This window comes from Zootoca vivipara, chromosome 8 (assembly GCF_963506605.1).
Source record: "Zootoca vivipara chromosome 8, rZooViv1.1, whole genome shotgun sequence".
Classification (NCBI taxonomy): domain Eukaryota; kingdom Metazoa; phylum Chordata; class Lepidosauria; order Squamata; family Lacertidae; genus Zootoca; species Zootoca vivipara.
The window spans coordinates 484,205-508,683 of NC_083283.1; the positions used below are offsets into that span (position 1 = coordinate 484,205).

Here is a 24,479-nt window from a genome sequence, read left to right on the forward strand (position 1 = left end):
CGAGGGGTCTAACCACCCAGTTACAAAATAATAAAACACCACAATGTTGTTTGTTTCGTAAAGCTCCAGCAAACAATAAAAAGCAGCAGACCCTTCACTTGTGATCCCTGCGTTGCAGGGAGTTGGTCTAGATGACCCTTGGGGTCCCTTCCAACTCTGCCATTCTATGATTCTATGGCTCCTGAACTTCTTCTCCGACAGCAGCAAAAGGCAAAAATTTCAGATCCCTTTGCCTGCCCCTATGTGCCCCCCTTCTCTCCCAATGTCAGCATAAGAGCAGAGGCCGGGCCTGGTGGGCTTCTTCCCCTCTGGAGGGGCTTCCACCGAAGAGGCCCTGCTGCCCCCCTTGCACTCATTCACCCACCGCTCCTCAAAGGACAGGACCTCTGATGCGGACCACAGCGCATGGGAAGGGGCAGAGAGGAAAAAGTGGTCCTGGGGCTGCCCATTATGTGCCAATTCTCTAAAGGGAAGAACCAGCACCTTCAGTTGAGCCCCCCAAAAAGCAGGGAATCAGCAAAGAACAAACAGGATCTTCAAATAGGATCAGCTGTTTTCCAGCAAATGTGTGGCTGCAGCATTCGGACCTTTTTGCAGTTTCCAGAGGCATTCAAGGGCTGCCCCATGGAGAGCAGATTACAGGAGTCTAGTCTGAAAGTACTTGATGCAGTATAACACCTGCTTGGGGTATGTGTGTGTGTGTGTGTGTGTGTTTAGCAAGATCACTTCATGTGGCCTGTCCTGCTTCCAGCTTTTTAGACTGGACTTCCTAGCAGAGATAGATAGGGGGCCAGGCTTACTGGGGGGGGGGAGCAGGGGCCTGGAAACTGAGCTGGGACCCCTCTGTCATCTCATCTCTGTCAATGGATTCAAACTACAAGAAAGAAGATTCCACCTAAACATTAGGAAGAACCTCCTGACAGTAAGAGCTGTTCGGCAGTGGAATTTGCTGCCAAGGAGTGTGGTGGAGTCTCCTTCTTTGGAGGTCTTTAAGCAGAGGCTTGACAGGCATATGTCAAGAATGCTTTGATGGTGTTTCCTGCTCGGCAGGGGGTTGGACTGGATGGCCCTTGTGGTCTCTTCCAACTCTACGATTCTATGATTCTATTCTATGATTCTATGAGAAATAGAGTCCACCGTCCATGTATTTTTTTCCAGGCTCTGTCACTTGGCACTGGGCTCCTTCCAAGTGAGAGGGGGGTTGCCGTCAAAAAAGCTTTACTCAGAGTAGGCCCACTGAAATGAACAAACATGACTAATCTCAATAGGTCTACTCTGAGCAAAGCTTTCCTAGGGGGCGAGGCTCAACTCATGGCCTCTGGGATGTTTTATTGCCTGTCCCTAATAAGGCTCTGCTAATGAGATTTCATCCTCAGCCAGGCAGAAGAGCTTCCTGTATTTGAGGCCCAGGAGGAAACAAGAGGAAGGAATATCACCCACCCCCACCTGTCCTCCCCCCCCCAACTTGCATTTACTAATGTGGTTGTTAGGTGGTCATTTTCTGAAGCACCAAGTTTTTGGTATACAAAAAGGTTATTTATACAGTGAGTGTTTTCTCCTAACTTCAGAAGAATGGAGGCGTCTTGAAAGAGAAAGGAGATTCGGGGCTTCAAGTCCCCCCCCCCCAACTGCCCCCTTGCTCCCTGCAGCAGTTGGGGCTGTGAGGAGGAAGGTCTTTCCCCCTTGCAGGGGGCTGCTGCCACCCCCACTGCCCTTGCCAGGGAGGTCGGAGCAGCAAGGAAAGCAGGTCAGTGCCAGGGAGGCTCCACCCCACCCTCCTGCTTCTGCCCATAACTGGCCTGCAGGCTTCTTGGCCCCCAGCACACCTTTCCCTCCCCCCCTCCAGGCAGAAGGCAGCTCCCCCTGTGCCAGAGGATGATAATTCCACAAAATAAGTCGACCATGGCGAAGGCAGTTAAATGCAACAACTGCAACTGTGGATGACACAGGGAATGCAAAAATTAATGGCTCATTAGAAATGTCCCGACTCAGCTGTTAAGGAGGAGGAAACGCAGAGCAGGTTAAGGCGCACTTTCGGAAAATCTCTGGGTTCCTTGCCAAAAATTCCTGAGCAAACCTAGCAGTCACAGGCTGAGAGGGCAGAACCATCCCTCCCCCCATCTATCTGTTTTTATTTACAGTGGTACCTCGGTTTATGAACACAATTGGTTCCAGAAGTCTGTTCATAAACTGAAGCATTCATAAACTGAAGCGAACTTTCCCATTGAAAGTAATGGAAAGTGGATTAATCTGTTCCAGACGGTCCGTGGAGTACTTAAACTGAAGCGTTTATAAACTGAAGCGAACTTTCCAATTGAAAGTAATGGAAAGTGGATTAATCCGTTCCAGACAGGTCCGCGGAGAACTCAACCTGAAGCGTACTTAACCCGAAGCATGGGTGTGATTGGTTCCGGAAGTCTGTTCATAAACTGAAGCGTTCATAAACTAAAGTGAACTTTCCCATTGAAAGTAATGGAAAGTGAATTAATCCCGTTCCAGATGGATCCGCGGCGTTCGTAAACCAAAAATTCGTAAACCGAGGTGTTCATAAACCGAGGTTCCACTGTATTAAACTTCCACATATATATCTCAAGGCAAAGTACAATTGACAATAAAAGCAAGTCAAAATCAACAGGAGAAATGCAATGCAATGCAATGTGGCCTCCCAGTGTCCTTCTCTCATACAAGGTCACCCATCAAGGCAACCGAGGCCGATTCCGTTCCAAGCCAGATCGAAATGAGTCACGGTGGTCTGTTTCCCCCACAAACATTGACGTTTGTGTCCCCACAACCATCTCGAGTGCTTTGCCCCCAAAGGGGGTGTTTGCAACTGGGTGGGAGTTGCTAAGACCATCGAGTGCAGCAGGCTGGGTTTCCTCGGAGGAGGGGCCACTCTACGTACCACCTCCTTCAGGGCAGCAGCCACCCCGCCCCTCTTGCCAGCCCTAGTGATGTAAATTGATATACAGTGGTACCTCGGTTTATGAACACAATTGGTTCCAGAAGTCTCTTCAGAAACTGAAGTGTTCATAAACTGAAGCAAACTTTCCCATTGAAAGTAATGGAAATTGGATTAATCCGTTCCAGACGGGTCCGCAGAGTACTCAACCTGAAGCGTACTTAACCCGAAGCATGGGTGTAATTGGTTCCGGAAGTCTGTTCATAAACTGAAGCGTTCATAAACTGAAGCGAACTTTCCAATTGAAAGTAATGGAAAGAGAATTAATCCGTTCCAGAGGGGTCCGCGGCGTTCGTAAACCAAAAATTCATAAACCGAGGTGTTCATAAACCGAGGTTCCACTGTATGAGAATATGCAGGAATGGTGGGAAAATTAAAGGCACCAGAGAAGGGAAGACGTTGAATGTTTTCATTAAAAGAAAGATATGAATGGTGGAAATAGATTTTTGAAAGCGAACGTGATTTTGGAAATGGTAATAATGAAAAATATAAATAAAATTTAAAAAGAAAGAAAGAGAGGTTCTCCAACCCTTGACCCTCCATCACACCCAGCAGCAACCGGACCAACTTCCATCAGCCAGGAAGGGCAACGGTCAAGAGGGCACAGACAGACTCAACAAGCACCCTCTCAAGGTTGGCAAAAATGGACCCCACAAACCGTGTCTGGATGGAGTAATGGAAACCTCACCAGGAGCTGCATCTATTTTCCTACGGAGACAAACAACCTTGCCCCCAAAGTGCCCCGTGAGGAATTCCCAGGGGGTGTCCGAGGTGCCCCAGGCTCCCTCCACCAACATGGATCTCAACCGCCTACACACCATCCTAGAGAGTTCTGCTGGGCAATTACTCAAGAGATGTGACGCAAGCCCTCGACACAACATCCAGCCCAGACTCAGCTGCAACAGAAGACCCCAAAGCACAAAGCACCCCTGGCAAGTGGCCCCCGAGTGCCCCCTGGGTGCACAACAACACAGCGCCACAACACGGCGCAAGGAGCGGCAGAGCCAGGGATAGGCACCAGCGACAGAAGCCCCTGGTGCCCTCGCCAGGGTCAACTCAGGAGAGCAGCCCACCCCCCAGGGCCCCAATCCAGCAACATCCCCTGATCAGGCCTCCCAGGGCCGCCAGCCCCCCTCTCTACCTGCAATGCGGATGACCGCTCTCTCCGCAGGGTCCAGGACTGTCCCATTGCCGGACGACGCCTTGGTCCTCTTGGTCCGCTGGTGCTTGGGGAGGTTCCAGGGCAGGGTGTCCCCCGGACTGGGAGAGCCCCCGCTGCTGCCACTGGAGCTCTCCTCCGCCATCTTCGGCTTCTCCTTCCGGCGGGAAGAAGACATCACCTCCTGCAAGGCGGGGAGGAGCAGGGTCAGAGATGCAGAGACTGGGAGCAGCCTGCCCCCCCCCTGTGTCCTCCATTCTGCAGGACTGGGGGTCCCCGTGGCCAGAGCAAAGCAGCTTGTCCTGCAGGGAGGGCCTAGGAGCCCCCATCCCACCCTCGTTGGGGAGCAGCTCTGCAGCCCAGACGATGGCAGCAGGGAGGGAGCAGAGCCCACCCTGCCCCACCCCCTGAGGATCTGCCTGTGGAGCCAGGCAGCTCGAGCCAGCCAGCCAAGCCGCATCCTGCAGGAGGGAGGGGAGCAAAGTCCTCAACCCAAGGGGGTCACTTGGCAACCTGGCTGGAGGGAGGGGGAATTACTGGCCAGCCTCAGAAGCCTCCATCCGAAGACCCCCCTTCCAGCGGGAGCCAAGTCTTCAGCCTCAACTCCCTGCTGCCTGTCCTGGCTCCCGATGGGGCTGCTCGGGGGGGGGGGCTCACTTGCTCCCAGAAGGACAGCTAACACCCTCCTGCCCCACCACTTGGGGGGTCACGATCCTCCAGGATAATCCTGGCGCTCACCCAGAACCCCCCCCTGGCCTGAGAAGACGTGACACCAGAGGGCCAATCCCGTGCTATGACCAAATATGAAAGCTCTGCTTTGGGGGTGGGGGTGGCGGTAGAGACACCCAACCCCCAGGCACTCCCTCTGCTGTGCTCCCAAGCAGCTGGCCTTCAGCACCTGAGGGGAGGCTGGTGTGTGTGTGTGTGTGTCTGCATTCCAGGTGGGGTTCCAGGTTAGGGGGAAGTGCCTGGAGGCGGGGTGGGGTGGGGTGGGGTGGGGTGGGAGAACTCTCTAGACCCAGCCAGACTTTCACCAGGTTTAAGGAGAAGCACTTGTCCCAAACAGCCCCCCTGGGGACTATGAGGATTCAGAGCTGGGCCACCCAAGGCACTACCCACTGAACAACACTGCCAATAATAATAATAATAATAATAATAATAATAATAATATATTATTATTATTTATACCCCATCTGGCTGGGTTCCCCCAGCCACTCTGGGTGGCTTCCAACAGAAAAATAAAATACAATAATTTATTAAACATTAAAAGCCTCCCTAAACAGGGCTGCCTTCAGATGTCTTCTAAAAATCTGGTAGCTGTTTTTCTCTTTGACATCTGGTGGGAGGGCGTTCCACAGGGCGGACGCCACCACCGAGAAGGCCCTCTGCCTGGTTCCCTGCCAAGGCCTGGCCTGCTGCACCCCCACCCCCCAGCCTTGCACCATGAGGTGGGGAGTTCTGTGCTGCAATTCCTGGGGCTCAGCTGGGCACGATGGGGGCCAGGAGCAAAAGCCCCCACGCAGACCCCACCCCACCCCCATTGTTTTTCAAATGTTTCTTTATGACCCTCCTAACTGGAGACAAAAGCTGCTCCAGGGCCAGAGATTGTGGCCTGAAACACCCGCAGGTATCTTAAGCCAGCCAGCCAAGCCACACATTCCAGAAGAGGAGGGGAGAAAGGCAGAGGTTTTTACGCCCTTCCTTACCAGCAAGAGAAATGATGATAATTAGTCAGGCTCCAAACATTAAACAAACCCTTTCCCCTCCCCAGTCTTCCCTCCCTATCTCATAAGAGAGATAAAACTGTAACCACAACTCTCTCCATGAAAAACGAGAACTCATGGACCTAGAAAAGAAAGCAGCATCAAGTTAAACTGTGGAACTCCCTGCCACAGGAGGCAGCAATAGCCACCAATCCAAGCCTTAAAAGAGGACATTGATGGAGTGGAGGGCTATCCCTGCTGGGAATGGCAGCTGAGCAGAGGAGGCCTGTTGGGCTCCTGCCCTGCTTGTGAGCTTCTTCCCATCTGGGCATCTGAGCTGACCCTGTGAGAACAGGATGCTGGGCTCCGTGGGGCCCCGGCCTCATCCAGCAGACGCTCTTCTTTTCTGCTTATTCCTTTTGCCCGCCTTGAGTGGGGCAGGGGGGAGCCCTCTCTCTTTCCCAACCCAAGAGGCTCTCATGGCCTCAAGCAAAGCAGCTGAGAAACACCCACCCAGGGCCCCATCTTGAGCAGGAGAGCCCCACGCCCCTTACGCACATGCGCGCACACCCCCTTTGCACATAGACACTGGCACCCATGCATTCACAGGCGCTCTCCCCCTTCGGAGCGCTCCCACATGCATCCTTCCCCTGGCACACCCACCCATTCCCTGGTACAGGCTGGCCTCTCTCTCTCTCTCTCTCTCTCTCTCTCTGTGTGTGTGTGTGTGTGTGTGTGTGTGTGTGTGTGTGTGCCTCTATGGTCCTGCCACACAGCCAGGGGTTAGACTAGACAGCCCCTGGGGGACCCAAACTCTGGCTGCCGCAGGAGCACTTTGCTCTCCACCACCTGCCCCACCAGAGCTAGGAGTCCAGCCCCACATGCCTCTCCCCTCGGCAGGCCACACTTCCTCCATGCTGACTCACCCCCTGCTCTGGGGAAGGGGGCACACAGGTCCCCGGAGGACAGCTACCGCCAGCCGGGTTCCATTTGGGCCCAATGAAGGGGCACAGGCAGGACCTGGCAGAGAGATGGGCAGAGGCCCCTGGCTCAGGGCTGGAGCACCCTCAATGACATCCCTTCCAGGTCAGGGTGGGGGAAAGACCCTGAACCCCCCCCCCGGTGGGTCCACTGCTGCTGCCCGTCAGTGCGGGGCCAGTTGTGGCCTGACTCTGTGCCCAAGGGAGCTCCTTCTGTCGCCAGGAGCCCAAGAGGCGCCCCCATGTCCTGGTGGAGAGGGGGGGAGGCATGGAGACCTGGAGCCCACCCACCCCCCATTCCAGGGAAAGCGTGGCTAAGCAAGGCCAGCCCTCGGGACCCTGAGAGACTCTGCTGCCTGCTGTCTTCATCTCAGCAGCCAATTCCAGGCCCCAGAGACCCCCTTCATTCCTTCCTTCCCACCCTGGCACAGAATGCAGCCCCCTCTCAGGTGCACCCCCCCTCCGCCCCCAATTGCCTCTTGCACTGGAGAGCCTGACGTCAGCCTGCCTCTGCCAGGAAGTGGGGGTGATCCTCCAGGGGGGTGGGGTGGGGGGGGGCTGAAGTGACAGTACCAGCTCTGCCTGCTACTTGGCACTTCGTGGTTGCCATGGACACAGCTTCCTGGGCACCAATAGGAAGCTGGAGGGGGGGGGGACACAAGCCCAGATGAAATCAGGAGGCACCCCCCCGCCCCCGCCCCGCATCCCCTCCTGCACAGGGGCTTCTCTGTGCCCAAAATGCCTCTCTCCCCAAAGGGCTCAGCCAACCTTTCCCCTGTGGATCCCACAGCCCCACTCACCCTTTCTCTGGGTCGCAAGAAGCTGCCCGCTGCCCTAGAGAAGGACTGAAGGAAGGCAGGAAGGCTGGCTGGCTGTGAGTAGGAGGCTCCAGGTCCCAGCTGGACTGCTTGGCCTCAGGGCCAGGATGGAACCAGCCCAGCAGGCCACAGCCCAGGCCCAGCTCCCCGAACCGGTTCCTGCCCCTGGGGGCCTGGCTTCTCCACCTTCTTCTCCCCACCCCCCAACTCCAGCACCCCCTGAGGCCTGGGAAGAAACTGCAGGGTGGGGGCGGGTGTCCAGGGTGCCCTAGCCGAACAGCAGCACCCTCCCTCTGCCCAAGGGGCTCTGCCTGCCTGGAGAAGGCACAGCACCCCATGGCTTCTCTCCTCCTCTGCTTTGCCCACACAGGAGGGCCCTGAGTCTGCAGGGGGCGCCCAGCTCTGCCCCACTACGGTATGCTCTCTGGAGGCATCTGCTGCAGGCCAGGCCAGGCCAGACCACCTCCAGTCCCCCCAACACCCACAGGCAGGGCATAGTGGAAGCAGCAGCAGAAGAAGAAGAAGCCGGCCAGGGGAGGCAACATCCTGGCATCCCTCGGCCCTGCCCTGAGCCTGGCACTCTCCTGCCGCATCTTAGGAAGGCAGGCAGGCAAGCAAGCAAGCAGACACCCCCACCCCACGACCACTCACCGTCTCCGGGTGCGCGGGTGCGTCCTGCCCCTCTCCTGCCCACGAAGCATGTCTGCCTACCTTGCCAAGGCAGCCAGGAGAGCTGGCAGGGCATGGGCAGCAGGGAGCAGCTGGCAGGCGGCAGGCGGCATGGGGAAGGGGCGATCCTGGCGGGGGCTCAGCGCCTGGCAGGCGTCACCAGGAGCCCGGCAGAAGAGCCGGCAGCGATAAGTTGGGCTCGCCTTAGCAACATGCAGCCGTTTTTTTGCAGCGCAGGCTCCTCCTCCTGCTCTGCTGAGCACTGCAGCTCCTGCAGGGTGTGCGGGTGTGTGTGCGTGTGTGTGTGTGCATGCGTGTGCGCGCGCGACAGAGCCAGCGAGTGTCTATCTCGCCTCCGCACCCGCCCAGCGCCGAGCGGCCGGGCCGGCTGAATTATTAACCAGGGCACAGGCTGGCAGCAAAACAGAGCCCATTCAGACCCGGACAATGGACGGAGCCCAACCTCACAAACCCAGAGGGCCCTGGCAGCCTGACCCACGCCTGGGCCTGCCAAGCAGGAGGGCACAGCAGCGCTCCTTCCCTCCCTCCAAGCAGGGCACCCTCCTCGCCTGCCCACCCCAGGGGGGCAATTATCCTGCTGGCAGGGGGGGACACTGGGCGAGCCCCGCAGGCCTCCTCACTGGGACCCCCATCCATCTCTCCCAGGGTGGGGCAAGCAAGGGGGAGGCAAGGAATTCTGCAGAAACGAGCAGGAAGCTTGCATCTCTGCCAGGCAAGGGCAGCTCTCTGACCTCGGCTGGTCTGACCCATAAGCACCGGGATATCCGGGGCCTCAGTCTGAACACACAAACCCGGGGCAATGTCGCCTTCCACGGGAAAATAAAACGAATAAATAGAGCGCGCACTTGAAGACAGGAGTGCCTGGCGTGCTATGGTCCATGGGGTCACGAAGAGTCGGGCACGACTAAACAACTAAACGACAAGAGCGCGCACTTAAACGGGATGGAGGAGGGGAATATCTAGAGCCCCCTCCCCCCCCCACCTTCAGCCCCTGTTCATCCCGCTTGAGGATGTGGTTAACGGAAAGTAACGGCAACCCTGAGGGTGGGCCACCGAAAATAAAATGAAGTTGGGGGTTGCGCCCCCCACTTCCTCTGCCCTTGGGGAGCCCCACTCATATCACCCCAACCACCGCTCCCACCCCAGGTAAGCACGCAAGCCCCTCCCCCCGGCCTTCCTGCTGTCCAATTCCGGATTCCCCTTTTGCCTGCCCTCCCACCAGGGGGCTGGGGGCAGAGGACCCCCCCCCCCAGCTGCTATGCCCAGTTCTGAAATCGAGGAACTGTGGAGTTGCTCCTCTGCTTGATGGGAAGCCTGCCTGGGGTCTGGGGACGGGGAGAGGTTGTTCGGGCCGGGGGCCAAGCGGGGCATACAAACACACCCCAAATCTCCCGCTCTCCTTCCGCCAGGCGGAGACTGCAGGCAGCTGGGAGCCCCACCCTCGTTCCCCACAAGCCCAAGGAAACTCCGAGCCCCACCCAGGAGAGAGTAGCTCTGGCGAAGCCAAGAAGCCGCCGCTGGTCTCTGTCCCCCCAGCAAGGCTCAAAACGGAGCCTCGCCTCGCCTCTCCTCTCCTCCAGCGCCAACTTTCTGCAGGTTGGAGAGACGGTGAGACCGTCCGCTTGACTCTGTTCTTCATGGGTAACATGGGGAGATTTTTTTTTGGGGGGGGGAAACCACCCTGCCAGTGACACTTGTGTTTTCCAAAGCCCGATTCACCCCCGGAGACACAATATGCCACGCAGGCCGGGGAGCGGGGGGTTCTCTGCAAAGTGGCCCCTTCCCTTCTTGGTGGAGGGGATGCCCAAAACGAAAGGGAGTTGCTGGTCCATGCTGTGCTACTGTCCTTCATGGGCACTCCACAAGCAGGTGGCAGGGAGTCCCTCAGGCCATAACAGCAAGCCCTGAAGCCTAGAGATGGGCAGAGGTCTGGGAAGCAGGCACTTTATCCTAGTCCTACCTGGAGATGCCACGGGTGGTGGTGGGGGTTGGACCTGGGTCGTCCTGCATGCCAGGCAGATGTTCTGCCACTCAGCTAGCTACGCCCCTTCCTTAGCGTGGCCCTTCTAAGGGCTGGGAAGCCCAGAGGCCGGCAGGGGCCTTCTTTCTGATGCTGGCCCTGGGAGCAGAGGAGCCCACTACACTTGAAGAATATGGCACCCACAGCTCCCCCCACTCACAGCCCCCAATGCACTACCTACAGGCCTCCTGAAGCAGCAGCAGCAGGACGAGGACGCCAGGCAGAGGCGGGCGAAGGTCGGCTGCATGCGAACCCCCAGGATGGAGCCAGGGCCCCCAAGTGGCTCTCCGTGGGCAGCGTGGGTCTTGCCGAGCACAGCAAGCAGCCCAGGCTTAAATGGCAAGGGACAGCAGGGGAGGAGGAGGGGAGGGGAGGAGAGGCGTCCTCCTCCTCTGCCTGCCCACCCACCCGCGTGGTGCCTTGTCAATCTGGCACAGAGAACAAGGCCAGGCTGTCCGGAGCCACAGCAGGCTGCCCCACCCACGGCCCTGGGGCAGGCGCTCAGCAAGGCTTCCTGGCGGACCTTGTTTCATAGAACCAGAGAAGGGTAGAGCTGGACGGGACCCCCGGCGGTCATCTAGTCCAACCCCCTGCAAGGCAGGAATCGCAACAGAAGCATCCCTGGCAGATGGCTATCCAAGGTCTGCTTAAAAGGAGGGACCCCAGAGCAGGGGGGGGCAGAAGATTCAAGCGGAGGGAAGGAGCCAGGGAGGGGCTATTAGGAGGGGCAGGGGTGGGCAATAGCACCCAGGGAAGCGGCAGACAAAAGGTCCCAGGTTCAATCCCCAACAGCATCTCACCTACATTGTGGGGGGTTGGACTAGATGACCCTTGGGTGCCTTCCACCTACGGTTCTGTGATTCTATTGTCTCCAAGTCGGGCTGGGAATGTCCCCTGCCTAAGACCCTGGAGAGCCATTTCTGCAGACAAAACTGAGCAAGGCAGACCAATGGCAGCTTTCAGGCCCCCTGCTTGAAACCCTGGACTAGACAGACCAGTGGTCTGACTCTGTATAAGGCACCTTCTTCCTACGCTCCAGACGGAGAAGGGCTGTTGGGAAATGGCAGCACCCACAGACGAATCCATGAAAGGATGAGTCCTAGGCAGGCATCATCCTGTGGCACTCACTGCCACAAGGTGGCTCCAGGGACTCGGCTCCATTAGTAAGGAAGCAACAATTTGAATGCGCAATAAACATGCAACACCAGATGTCGCCAGAGAGCAGGAATTTTAAATACCCGTTTTTATATAGCTGTTTGTTTTTTGTTATAACCATCTAATTTCTGATTTGTTTATAGCGGGTTCCCCACCCCCCACCCCGTGTGTAGATCCACATCAGGAACGCTGCACATTGACCTATAGAGTTTCACAACTGGCCAAACAGCCCCAGCCGAGGCCCAGAGGAGGGGGTCAAAGTGTTCAGGCTCCGCTGCCAAACCTGCATGGCTTGCGCATGGGACAATTGTGGTGGGGCCCCCAGGAGAGACTACTTAGGGGAGCAGGGAGCATCTGTGCTCACCGTCAGCCCCCCTCAGATAACAAGCCTCTTTGCATGCCTGTCTCTCAGAGGCAGGAGTGAGGGAGAAAAAGAAGCCTTTGCAGGATCTGGGCCTCTTGGGTCCCCTCTTCTCCACCCTGGAATGTGGCGCATGTGGGCACCTGGCACCTTCAAACATCCTCCTTGGCATCTGCCAAGCCACTCTGTCCCTCCCAGGTGGTTTTTTTAAAAAAAATATTACAGAAGGTGGCTTTTGGATTCTTCACATTTATTTGTTTGGTTAGGCGGGAGTTGCCTGCTTCGTTTGTTTGCTTTGAGTTGTGTTTTATTCGTTAGAGAATATTAGGAGACATTTTTGCCTGTTGTGCTTTTCTGGAGGGGAATTCTAAGCACCAGATTCTCTTCTTTGACATGAGAATTTTGCAGTATCCATGGCAGATGCGTAGATTTCCAAATATGTCCAGAAAATTTTGGGGACCCCTTTGGTTTGCTCTGGTGCCCAATTCTGTCCCCCCCCCCCCGGCCTCTTGCCTCTCCAGGGATCGTAAACTCACTGGGAGAGACCAGGATTGCCTCCCTCTCCCTTGGCACAGGTTGGGAAAGTGCTACATGCATCCATTGATTGATTGATTGATTGATTGATTGATCACATTTGTTTATTTCGCCCAGAAGCTCAAGGTGGCATATACATGGTTCTCCCCCTCCTCCCCAAATCTGCACAACAGGTAGAGCAAGCCGAGAGGCAGTGACAGGCCCAAGGTGGGCTTCATGGCTGAGTGGGGAGGATTTGAACCCGGGTCTCTCCCAGCTCCCAGCCCAACATGCCAACCATTGCACTGCCACACGGTTTTGGAAGGGCTCATCCTGCAAGTCTCCCTCTATCACACGCCTCATCTTCAGAAATGGAATCTTTTGCAATAGGAAGGCCAGTGGGAGAGGCCTCTGGGGAGAGGCCTTTGCAACCCAAACCTTTGCATCCCAAATGTTCAAAGCGGTTTGCAAATGACATTCAGCAACAAGTAAGAGATCCGCCCACCATAAAGGAAGCCCTTGAACCGGATCAACGTAAAACACACCTCTTCCTTCTCCTCCTGGGAAAGAAGCAAGTCGAGGAGGAAGGAAGCAGAAATGAATATCCCTCCCCCTGACGGCCCATGGCTCCCAGGTGCCCACCCCAGGGATCCTGGCCTGTGGGGAAAGGATCAGGCCAGGGGAAGCACCCTAGGGAGTTCATGGTGGGGGCAGCAGCAGAGGCTCCTCACAGTAGCCCAGCAGCACCTCCCATGCCAGGTGCTAGGCGGGTGCAGAGATCACCCTGTGCTGCCACAGGGGGTGGGGGTGGGCAGCTGAGCTGGGCCTGAGCAGCAGGTGCAAAGCGGGGAGAGGCACCCTCCTAGCTTCCACCTAGCCAGGCACACCCTGATCGTCCTCACCTGCCGCCTTGTTGCTGCCAGCGGCGCAGAGTCTGGCCCAGAGGTTGCCGCCTGCTCCTTCCTCTGACTGGGTGGAGGTTTTCCCTTGGCACTCTTCTTCCGGCGCTTCTGGGGGTGGCAGACAAAAAGAGGGAGGTCTGGGGGAAGACCTGCAAGCAGCCCTGAGGCACAGGTGCACCCCCAGCCCTCCAGTGCCCCCAGGGGGGCAGAGGCCGGAAGGGGCGCAGGGGGGCTGCGTGCCAGCCTGCCGTGGCTGTCTTTCTCTTCCTCCTCCTCCTCCTCCTTCCACAACCAAGAGCCTTCTGTTCTCGCTGGCATGGCGAGGAGGCGAAGTGAGTGCCCTTCTCAAGTGCCCAGACAATGGGGGCCTTGAGGGCTCTCTGCCTGCCCCCTATCACGTGAAGGGGGACCCTCCCCCCCTGCCCCGCCTGCAGCCCCCACAGCAGGGTAGCAGCAGCAGACTCTGAGATGCTTCCGGGAAGGTTTGGGGCTGGCAGGCGAAAGGAGAGGCCGCTAGGGGAACGCAAAACACACCCAGGCCTGGACTCACCTCAGAGGTGGTCTGGGACTTGCTTCCTCCCAGCTGCTGACCTGGAGCAATGGGGGGAGAGAGTGGGGGGTCAGAGTTAGGCCAGCAATGGAGAGAAAAGAGAACACCCCCCCACTCCAAGCCAGAGGGCAGGATGGAAGCTGGATCAGGCCCGTGGCTCATCAAGCCCAGCATCCTGTTCTCACAGGGGCCATGCAGTTGCCATTATGAGAAGCGGGAAGCAGGATTGGAGCCCAGACCCTGCAGTTTCCAGCACCTGAGATTCAGAAGCAACGCTTCCTCCTCCAGCTGCGTAGAAAGAGGAAGGGGCTCAGGACTGACACCCCTTTCAGGTGGGCCTTTCCTTGGCTCCTTGTCTTGGCTTCGTGGCTGTTGCCCTGCGCCCAGTTCGCAGGAGGCCCAAATAGCAGACACAGAAAAAAGGAGAGGGACAAGGTGCTACTTGATTATCCACCGGACAAAGCAAGCCACAGCCTGCGGAACAGAACGCCACAGGAAATCAGCTGCCACCTCAGGAAGGCCTCAGAAATGGGGTCAAGGCGGTTGCTCTTCTAGATTCTACTCCAGAATAGTATCTCTGAAACCGACAACCGACATGACCTTGTTTGCTCCTGTGTTTTACCATAAACCACTCCTGACATTTAATAAAGGGCAGTAGAAATTGCCTAGAGGGCCCATCTAGTCCATCATCCTGTTCCCACGGTGGCCAACCAGATGCCCCAACAGAGAACCCCCAACGGGGACCGGAGTCAGTGAAACAGCAACTCTCCCCACTTGGCATTCCCAGAAACTGGCATTCAGAGGCACATTGCCTCCAACGGTGGAGGGAGAACGTGGCTGTTGTGGCTAGTAGCCAGGCGAGGCGAGTGGGGACCAACATGGGGGGGGGGGCTGTTGTGTGTGCAAGATGTCACCAGCGTGATGCCCTGCCCTCCCGTTGGGCCATACCTGCCAGGATACTCTGGCAATCATGGCAGGGGGCGCAGCAGGCAAAAATCACCCTCCAAACCACCTGCCCTCGCCCAGCACAGGTGCTTGCCTGAGAGCAGCGGGGGATGGTGGCCCCCTACCTTGAAATATTGAGGGGGCTGAAGCCCCATCTGCCCCCTATTGCCAGCACCCTTGCTAGTAGCCTTCAATAGCCCTCTCCTCCATGAATTGGTCTCAGAATCCTTTAGTGCACCGTTAGGCTATGGAACTCCCTCCCACTTGAGCACTTGTGCTTGAATCCTGCTCGCATCTGTGAGAACAGGAGGCTGAACAAGATCCAGCTGGCTCTTGTGATGTTCTTATGGGTCCCTAGAGCTATTCCCCACACAACCCCAAGGTCTCGTTCCTGGTCCCTTCAGAGCCCATGAGAGTATTTGGGAAGTGAATTCTCACCTGCCTCACTTTACACTTCCTTGCATGGACTCACATTTGCTGTTTGGGTGCCCCTTCTGTCTCTGTGTTGCTCTGCATCAACATCAAGTTTTGACCTTGGATGAACTAACCCCAAATTCCTTCCAAATTGCAATGGGGTGGGGTGGGGAGGAGAGGAGAGGAACTCGGAGAAGCCCTTCCGCATCCGGTCCAGGCCAGAGGTCCATTGGGCGCAGCCTCGTGTTCCCACAGAGGCCTCCCTGAGAAGAAGCAGCTCTACCTCTCGCTCATCGGAAATAATCTTAAAACCAGCTGCATGCTTTAAGCCAGCAAATAAGGGGAATGAGCCACAGCCCTTATTTTCCTGAAGGACAAAGGTCAAAGGAGGGAGAAGATCGCTGCATTGGCTGAGGCATTATGGGACGGCAGCGTGGTCCAATGAGGTGAGCTCCATCTCACTGAAAGGCTGTGGCTAAGACACATCTGCGAAATGGGCGCAACAGCAATGCTACACGTTTGAGATGCTGTGAGACCAGTGCAAGGAGTCAGGCCTCCAAGCTCTTTGGAGTCAGGAAGGACTCGAGGAGAACCTTGCTCACAGGAACTGCCTTGCAGGAGCAAAATACACGGACACTGGGGTCCGTGTACGCCGGTCACTGAGGTCCAGCGCCGAGGGTCTTCTGGTGGTTCCCTCGCTGCGAGAAGCCAAGTTACAGGGAACCAGGCAGAGGGCCTTCTCGGTAGTGGCACCCACCCTGTGGAACGCCCTCCCACCAGAGGTCAAAGAGAACAACAATTACCAGACCTTTAGAAGGCATCTCAAGGCAGCCCTGTTTAGGGAAGCTTTTAATGTTTGATTTCTGTATTTTAACGTTTTGTTGGAAGCCGCCCAGAGTGGCTGGGGGAACCCGGCCAGATGGGTGGGGTATAAATAATAATAATAAATTATTATTATTATTATTATTATTATTATTATTATTATTATTATTATTATTACATCTGTGAAATGGGCGCAACAGCAATGCTACACGTTTGAGATGCTGTGAGACTAGTGCAAGGAGTCGAGCCTCCAAACCCTTTGGAGTCAGGAAGGACTCGAGGAGAACCTTGCTCACAGGAACTGCCTTGCAGGAGCAAAATACTCTGGAGGGCAGAAGGAGTCTGCCCCATATTGCTCACCCACCCCAGTTCTCCTTGAAGGGAGATGAATAAATGCATCCCATTCAAATATTATGTTAAATAATTCCCCCTCCAAAGCTGCAACAGAAACCCCACAGCCCTTTGCCTCCTTCTGCCCCTTCATCTGCCCCCCTGCAAGCGAGAGGAGGGGGTCAGGCTCAGAGCATCTCCCTCCCTCCTGCAGCCCATTGGAAAGAATCCCCTGCCTGGGAAGGATGCCCTGCTTGCCCATGGGGGGGGGGCTGGAGGGGCGGCCCCGGCACCTACCTGCCCAGAGGCTGGGGGGCGGGCGGCCCCGCAGGGAGCAGAGCAGGAAGAGAGCCCAGACTCCGAGGGAGCCCAGCACCAGTGAAGCCACCCAGGCCACTCGCAGCCAGGCAGGATCGCTCAGTGCCCACGGGCTCAGGGAGGCCATACTCAGCCCGGCTGTGCCACGCCAGCCGCTGCCTTTGGTGCGAGAGGGAGGGAGGGAGGGGAGGGAGGGAGGGAGGAGGGTGTGCCGGCAGCAGCGGCCCCGTTAACCCTCGCCGGCCTGTCCGTGGCCCAGATGGGTTCCAGATGTGCACAGCCCCGTCCGCTGCTTCCTTCCCCACAGCTGGGCCGCTCCTGGTGAGTCAGACGGGCAAGGCGAGCCCTTAACCCTCAGTGGGAACGTCCGGGGCTCTGGGGGACAGGGCCTGCCAGGGCTGACGGGGCCAGGAATCCTGAGGGGGCCCAGAGGACCCCCTTCTCCTCCCCACACCCCTGGAAGTGGAGGACACCAACTTCAGGGCTTGGTGCTGTCAATCAAAGGGATTTCAAGGACGAGGAAAGCAGGTCTCTGGCCCCAGGCCTGGCTCATCTACAAGCATGGCTTATTGTCCCCTTCCCTAGTTGCACCCATGCCCCCAGCAGGGGGCTCTGCCGAGAAAGGGCCTGGGGGTGTCAGAGCCCCCTCCGGGGCAAGACTTTCAGCCTCCAGCCGAGTGCCAAGGAGGCATTTGGTACTCCTTTTGAGCTGGAGAGGCCACCTTTCAGGGATGCTTTAGTTGCGGTTCCTGCATTGCCGGGGGTTGGGCTAGATGACCATTGGGAACCCTTCCAGCTCTACAGTTCTGTGATTCTATGATTTATTCTGATCCTCCTCCTCCTCCCTTTCTTTTCAGCTGCCTCTAGATTCAGCTTTTAAAACTAAAGCAACATGTATTTTTTGGAAATGAAGGGTGGGCTGACTCATGTTGCCTCTGGTACTCCCTTCTGCCTTCACCCAGAAAGAAGGGCAGCCCCAGGCCCCAGGGAGGCGCCTAGTTGCGCCAATGTGGCTTCCCCTGCTCAGACCCGGGAAGCAAGTCCCGGAGGCAGGAGGGGCTGTGGAGCCACCCCCCAGGGGAAGGGCAGCACATAAGAACATCAGAAGAGCCTGCTGGATCAGGCCAAATGGACCCCACCGAGTGCAGCCTCCTGTTCTCACAGTGGCCAGCCAGAAGCATCAACGGGAACTCAGGCGCAGGATCTGAGCACAAGAGCAGCCGCAACTGGGATTCAGAAGCATGGCTGCCTCCAGCCGTGGAAGCGGAGCCGGGCCAACAGGGCTGGAAGCCATCCTTGGTAGCCGCCCCCCCCCCTCCATGAAAGGAGATGGTGGCGTTTGGGGACCCTTCCTCTGCAGTTCAGCACAGCCTCTCTGCATAGAGAAAAACAGCCTGTCAAGGAAAATGCTCAGCTCAAGGTCCCTTCTGGACATTTCTGCATTCAGGATTCGCCACCCGCCTTTTGAGGGCTCCAACTTGTCAGTGCAAACTGGGGCCCTTGATTCTGCAGCAGACCTATTATTATTATTATTATTATTATTATTATTATTATTATTATTATCTTGTACCCCACCCAGCCTCTCTAAACAGGTTGTATCTATTTGCTTCCCAAGAAGTACAGGGGGCTCAAAGTGGGTCCACAAGAAAAGACTTCCCTGTTTCGAGAAGTTTAATGTTTGAAGTTTTATTCTGTTTTCGTCCTCTGTTGGGAGGTGACCAGAGTGGCTGGGGAAACCCAGCCAGATGGGCGAGGTATAAATAATAAAATTATTATTATTATTATTATTATTATTATTATTATTATTAGCTCCCCCCCACCCTTCCGTGAACCACTTCCCAGTTCACCAAAGACAATTGGACCCCTGAGCCAGGACTCCTCATGGACAACTGAGGCAGGCCAAGATCTATAGCTGGAGGGCAGCAACCCCTCCCCTGGCTGGAAGCAGCTGCCCGGGGGGGGGGGGAGAGGAGTCCAGCAGCAGCAACCGCAAGCAGGCAGCCCAGTTTCACCAGCTGAGCTACCCCCCCCCCCCGCCCACCTAGAGCCCATCAGTGCCACCTACGGTACCCTAGGAGGAAGAGGAGTCGAGGTGCAAGGCTATCTTCTTGGAGTTTGCTAGCACCCAGATTTGAACTCTGAAGTGCCTTACAGCAGGAGACTCATCTGCTTGGGAGTGGGAGTCATTATGTAGCAAATTACGAGTGCCTGCCTTCTCCTCCCTCCCAACCCCTTTTCCTTTTGTGCTGTGTCTTTTAGACTGTAGGCATAGGGGGGGGGGGCAGGATTGCCTTTTTAACCAATCTCTGGGGGCTGCTCTGGGAGCCTTTTATCTCTTTTTTTTTGCTGAAAAGTGGGATACAAATTGCTTCAGTAAATAAAATTTCAGAAATACCTTCAGCTGGGGATGTCACACCGTGGAAGAAAACAGCACCAGAGGCTGTTATGCAAGCTCTCTGCTGACGCAGAAGTCTTTCGGGGGAAATTAGGAAGGAGAATGGAACAGGCATCTGAACTAACTAACAGGCAGCCTTGCTCTGTTGAGCTCCTCTCTCTTCAGCCTGGAGAGAACCTCCAGAGCTTTGTTGGATCCAGGGGTGGCCTGGCCAGGATCCAGAGTGAGGGGACAGTCTCAGGCAGCACATGCAAAGTGTGGAGAGGGCAGAGGGGCCCCCAGCCCCCATTCCCTCTCAGCTCACCAGCCCCTGCCCTCTGCTGCAGGAAAGGTAGGCCTGGGTGTGGCACACAGCCTGCCCTGCAAAGTGCCCTGCCTCAGCCACTCACGGCTGTGTTGGTGTCTCTACATGGACTGTGGGGGGGGAGGCGGGGGGCGCTTTGCCTCCAAAGGTCTTCCTCCAAAGTGGGTCCAGCTAGCGCAGCCTCTTCTGGGAAGCTCCAAGCAGAACCTGAGTGCGACAGGTCGACCTGTCCTTGTGATTCCCAGGATCCGGTATTTAGAGGCCTCCTGCAACTGCCCTTGTGGCTCTTGGCTAGGGACAAAGCAGTGACCAGAGGAGGAATGGCCGCTGGGAGGAGCGCAGAGAGAAGAAATGCCCCCTGGCATCTGCCTTTGTCTGCCCCGGCTGCAACAAAACATGTCTCTCCTGCACCAGTCTCTACAGCCCCAGCAACCTTCCAGCAGTTTGACTTCACCCCCAAAGGCGCCTCCTCCGCTGTTTCCCAAAACAGACAGATACCAATCAGCTTTTTAAATGCCACCTAAGTCAGCGGTCATCTCTGCCTCCTTCCTGCAGGAGCAAGAAGTCCTTTTCTTTGATCTGTCCACCAGATCTGTCCCCACGAGGTTCTAGTGCTGTGAGAGAGGGAGAAAATCTGGTCTCCCTCCACTTTCTCCAGGCCAGGCATAATTTGAAACTTCCCCCTCTACCACTTTCCTCTAAACTAAAACGTCTCAAGTTGGGCAACTTTTCTGCATAGTGGAGCTACTCCAAAACCTTGGAACGTTTTTGGCTACCCTTTTCTGAACCTTTTCCAATTCTTCAATATCCTTTTTGAGGTGAGGTCCCCAGAACTGGACACAGTGTTCCAAAGGCGCTCTAGATTACAATATGGGTGGTTTTGTTTTCGGATCCTTGCAAAGAATTTGCCTTTCCTTTGAGGTCCACCCAGCCCTGGTGCTCAGCCCCCAACCCAGCCCTGGTTAGATGCGGCAGCTGGCTGCTTGGGGAGAGAAGCCCCCCCCACCCTGCTGGGCTCCCAAGGAGGGGTGGGGGAGAAAGGCTGAAGGGCCAGAGGGGGAAGGGGGGGCTGCCACGTGGCTGGGGGGCATGAAATTCTCCTGCCCTGGTGGGCACTGCAGCTGCCTAGCTGCTGAAAAAAGCTAGAGTACCAAACTGAGGGAGGGACTGATTCTATTCCCTCCAGCAGAAAACAATCTTTCTCCCTCCTCCATATGCCATCATTTCATATATTGGAACATGGCTATCATATCACCCCCTTAATCTTCTCTTCTCCGCTGTCCATGGAGCGCTCCAGTTGGAGAACAGCCTTTACCAAAGGTGTCCTGGGCTTTGAAGAGACTCGAACTCAGGACGCAAGGGAGAAACGTGCTATAAGAGGAAGGCACGCTTGGCAAATCCACACCGGGATCAACTCCCGCCTGGAAACCTATGTCCCCACTGTGGAAGGACTTGTGGATCCAGAATTGGCCTCCACAGTCACTTACGGACCCATTGTTACAACTGTGTTTATGGAAGACAATCTTACAATCTTACTCGGCTAAGAGTGATCGCCAAAGATGTTGATGTCCATGTAATAAAGCAGTCCAGAAGCTTCAGTCATGAGGGGCCCCCAGCCACCCACCCAGCGCAAACGACAGGTGTGCATTGCTGCAAAGGCGTATCCCCCCTTTGCATCTGCTCCCCATTTACATCCGGCCCCATATCAAGTTTTCAGACCTTTCAAGCAGTGACTGGGGAGCCTTCAGCCCGACCACGATGGCTGGACTGCAAGTCCTGTGACCCCAGACCATTGGGCATGCTGGCTGCAGGAGTCCAGGAACATCTGGACGACCCCACCGCACCTGGAAGTTTTCCGGGGGTCTGGTGTGCTCCTTTCTGCCCCTCCACGTCCAGGGCCCAAAGACCAGGAGAGGCAAAAGGGCTTTGCTGAGGCAGCCCCTCCTGAGAAAGAGGCAAGGGGCCTTTGGAAACCCCCTCCCCTTTTCAGAAAAAGAAAACAAGAGGATTGGTGGGGTTTTTTATGGCAGAAGGCCTTCAGCTTATTGGAATCAAATGGAGGCAATTTTTAAATTTCTTTACTGGCCCTTCCACTGCAACGCTTTGCAGATTATTGTCACTGATTTATATTTTGACTTAAAATAAAAAAATTCCTTCAGTAGCACCTTAAAGACCAACTAAGTTTTTATTTTGGTATGAGCTTTCGTGTGCATGCACACTTCTTCAGATTGACTGCAGATGAAGAAGGCTGGAATTGGACATTTCCGCAGTAGCAAAGGCCTGATCTCCCTGCAGAGGAAGCTCAGGGAGATGTGGAAGCTGAGCAGCAGCTGGGCATGGACTGAAAGTGTGCCCAAGGGGGGCAGCGGGGGCGGGGGGGGGTTCTCCTTCTCCCAAACTGTGCTGCCTCCACTTCTACCACCTTTTGCACTGGAGTTTGTTGCGCTCCCCACCTTCTGTTCCCTCCTGCTTGGGGTAAGTCGGCAGCCACTAAGTTGGTGGGTAGCAGCGCCCACGACCCAGAGCCCCCTGCACTCCAGAGGTGTACCCAGGGGTTGGCATGGTTGGCCCCTGCCAAGGGCGCAGGCCCAGAGGGTTTGCCAAGGGCACAAGGGAGCCGAAGTACGTCTCTGCTTAAGGTTGAGGAGCCTCTCCTTGTTTTTCAGGCTAAGAACCCACCCGGGGGGGGGAGTTTCCTCCCGGAGGCGGCTACCCTTGCTCCTGGAGACAACCGCTAGTCCCCTTTTGGGTGTTCCATTCTGGGGAGCCACTCCACTGTTGGGGGGCATTTCAGAGGAGCAGAGGCACTGGGAGCCAAGTTCATCTGGGGCGAAGGATGAGCGCTGCACCCCCCCCCCGTTTTGGACATGCTGTGCTTGGGGTGGGGGTGGGGAAAGGCCTTTCCATCCAAGACTTGGGGCACTATCAGAGGCCAAATCGTTAACAAGGTCCCATTGTCCTTTTTTCCTATAAGAAGTTGGCCGGTGGAGCCGCCTGGCAAGAAAGTGGAACCATATTGGCTTAGGGGCTCCCTCCCCCCAGTGCCCAGCCGCTGCCAGTTGGCTCAGGAGGGAGCTTGGCCTCTGGGGGCCCTGAGCAAGTGGCCCCCTCATGGGGCTCTGCAAGGCCACACCAGAAAAGACCAAGCCTGGCTGGACTGGGTGTGAGCATTTCCGCCATGTGGGGAGAAAGTGTCCCAACTGGTTTGGTACCTTATTGTGCATATACTCAAGTCAAGGGCAAAATAGGGGCTGGAGGCATCAGGTGTCAGTTGCAAAATCCTGGCACTGAATATTCAGCAACAGAAGTGGACATTTTTGCCAAGCTCTAAACTCTGCTTTTTGCCTCCCATGAAGGCTACCACCACCCAGTGGCCTGGCAGGGGGCAAAAGAGCACCATTGAGCCAGGGCCACCCCTGACGTTCCCTGGCACAACTTCTGCTACAGCACGGGGTGGGGGGCACATTCAACGCCCCCCCCAGTAGCAGTGCCACCACCCCTGGCTGACTGAAGGGCTGCAGCACGCGAAGGGTTAAGACCCAGGCTCCAGGCCGCTCCCTCGCCTGCCATGGAAAAACTGCCTCAAACAAACCCTTTTCATTACATGAAAAGCAGCTTCTGCTCCCAAACCGCAGCCCTTCCCATAGCGGCCCCTTTGATCTGGTGGGGCTGCAGCTTCCAGGGAACAAGAGGAGGGGCAGGACCCCACAGGGAGGGAGAAATGGGGGCCCTTATCCACACCCCACGTGCATTTAATTGGAGGGAGAGGCAGCTGAAGTATTTTTAGCAGGGCGAGAAGAAGAGGAGTTTGGATTTGATATCCCGCTTTATGACTACCCAAAGGAATCTCAAAGCGGCTAACATTCTCCTTTCCCTTCCTCCCCCACAACAAACACTCTGTGAGGTGAGTGAGGCTGAGAGACTTCAGAGAAGTGTGACTAGCCCAGGGTCACCCAGCAGCTACATGTGGAGGAGCGGAGACTTGAACCCGGTCCCCCAGATTACGACTCTACCGCTCTTAACCACTACACCACACTGGCTCCCTAGTTGCACTCAAGCTGAAGTGCCCCCCCCAAGAGGCCTTTGGCCCGACTCCTCACAAGAGAAACACCAGCACATTTTGAAGGCTTTGGCCCACCATACAGGGTCCCCCCCCCAAGTTTGTGATGCCCCTTGCCCACCTGGGGTGGCCCCCTCCTCTCCCCACAACACCCATAAAAAGCCACAGGTCACCCTGCGCTGTTGTTTTGCAACACCATCACTAAGCTGGCAGGGGTGTGTGTGTGTGTGTGAAGCGGCTGTTTCTGTGCCTCATAAGCACCTGGGAAAGGCTTCCTTTGCACTGCGGGCAACAGGGGCCCCCCTCCCGCAAGGCTTTCTCCTCCCTGCAAATCCCATTACAGGGGTACCTCGGTTTACAAACACAATTGGTTTCCGGGAGTCCGTACTTAACCTGAAGTGTACTTAACCTGAAGTGAACGGCTTAGGGAGCTGGGTATGTTTAGCCTGGAGAAGGTTAAGGGGTGATATGATAGCCATGTTCAAATATATGAAAGGATGTCATATGGAGGAGGGAGAAAGATTGTTTTCTGCTGCTCCAGAGAAGCGGACACGGAGCAATGGATTCAAACTACAAGAAAGAAGACTCCACCTCAACATTAGGAAGAACTTCCTGACAGTAAGAGCTGTTCGGCAGTGGAATTTGCTACCAAGGAGTGTGGTGGAGTCTCCTTCTTTGGAGGTCTTTAAGCAGAGGCTTGACAGCCATATGTCAAGAATGCTTTGATGGTGTTTCCTGCTTGGCAGGGGGTTGGACTGGATGGCCCTGGTGGTCTCTTCCAACTCTATGATTCTATGATTCTATGAACTTTCCCATTGAAAGTAATGGAAAGTGGATTAATCCGTTCCAGACAGGTCTGTGGAGTACTTAAACTGGAAATACTCAAACCGAGGCGTACTTAAACCGAGGTATGACTGTACTTCCAAGGCTCAGGTCCATTTTCTCTGGAGAGAAAAAAACACTTCAAAACATCTGATCTGTCAGAGCTACACACACACACACACACACACAAACACAGAGACTTTCACCAACACAGTTGTTGTTTTTCTCCTGCTTGGAACATTCTCTCTCCCCCCCCCCA

The 24,479-nt window shown here is 55.9% G+C and overlaps 1 protein-coding gene across 5 annotated transcripts in view; it reads right to left on the reverse strand.

Moving 5' to 3' along the window:
* PLEC (plectin) overlaps positions 1 to 16,800 on the reverse strand; it is a 116,690-nt gene extending 99,890 nt beyond the window's left edge. For 2 of the 5 annotated variants that reach the window (XM_035124578.2, XM_035124576.2), the window contains exons 1-4: positions 16,619 to 16,800; positions 13,811 to 13,851; positions 13,261 to 13,368; positions 4,101 to 4,302 (exon numbers count right to left, since the gene is read on the reverse strand). In XM_035124578.2, coding sequence (XP_034980469.2) covers positions 4,101 to 4,302; positions 13,261 to 13,368; positions 13,811 to 13,851; positions 16,619 to 16,766 — 499 coding nt within the window. In that variant the 5' untranslated portion in view covers positions 16,767 to 16,800. Of the gene's footprint in view, positions 1 to 4,100; positions 4,303 to 8,270; positions 8,557 to 10,510; positions 10,592 to 13,260; positions 13,369 to 13,810; positions 13,852 to 16,618 lie in introns of those variants that run through there. The other 3 variants (XM_060278200.1, XM_035124579.2, XM_035124581.2) reach the window with 3 other exon arrangements.
* Positions 16,801 to 24,479: the final 7,679 nt, after the last annotated feature.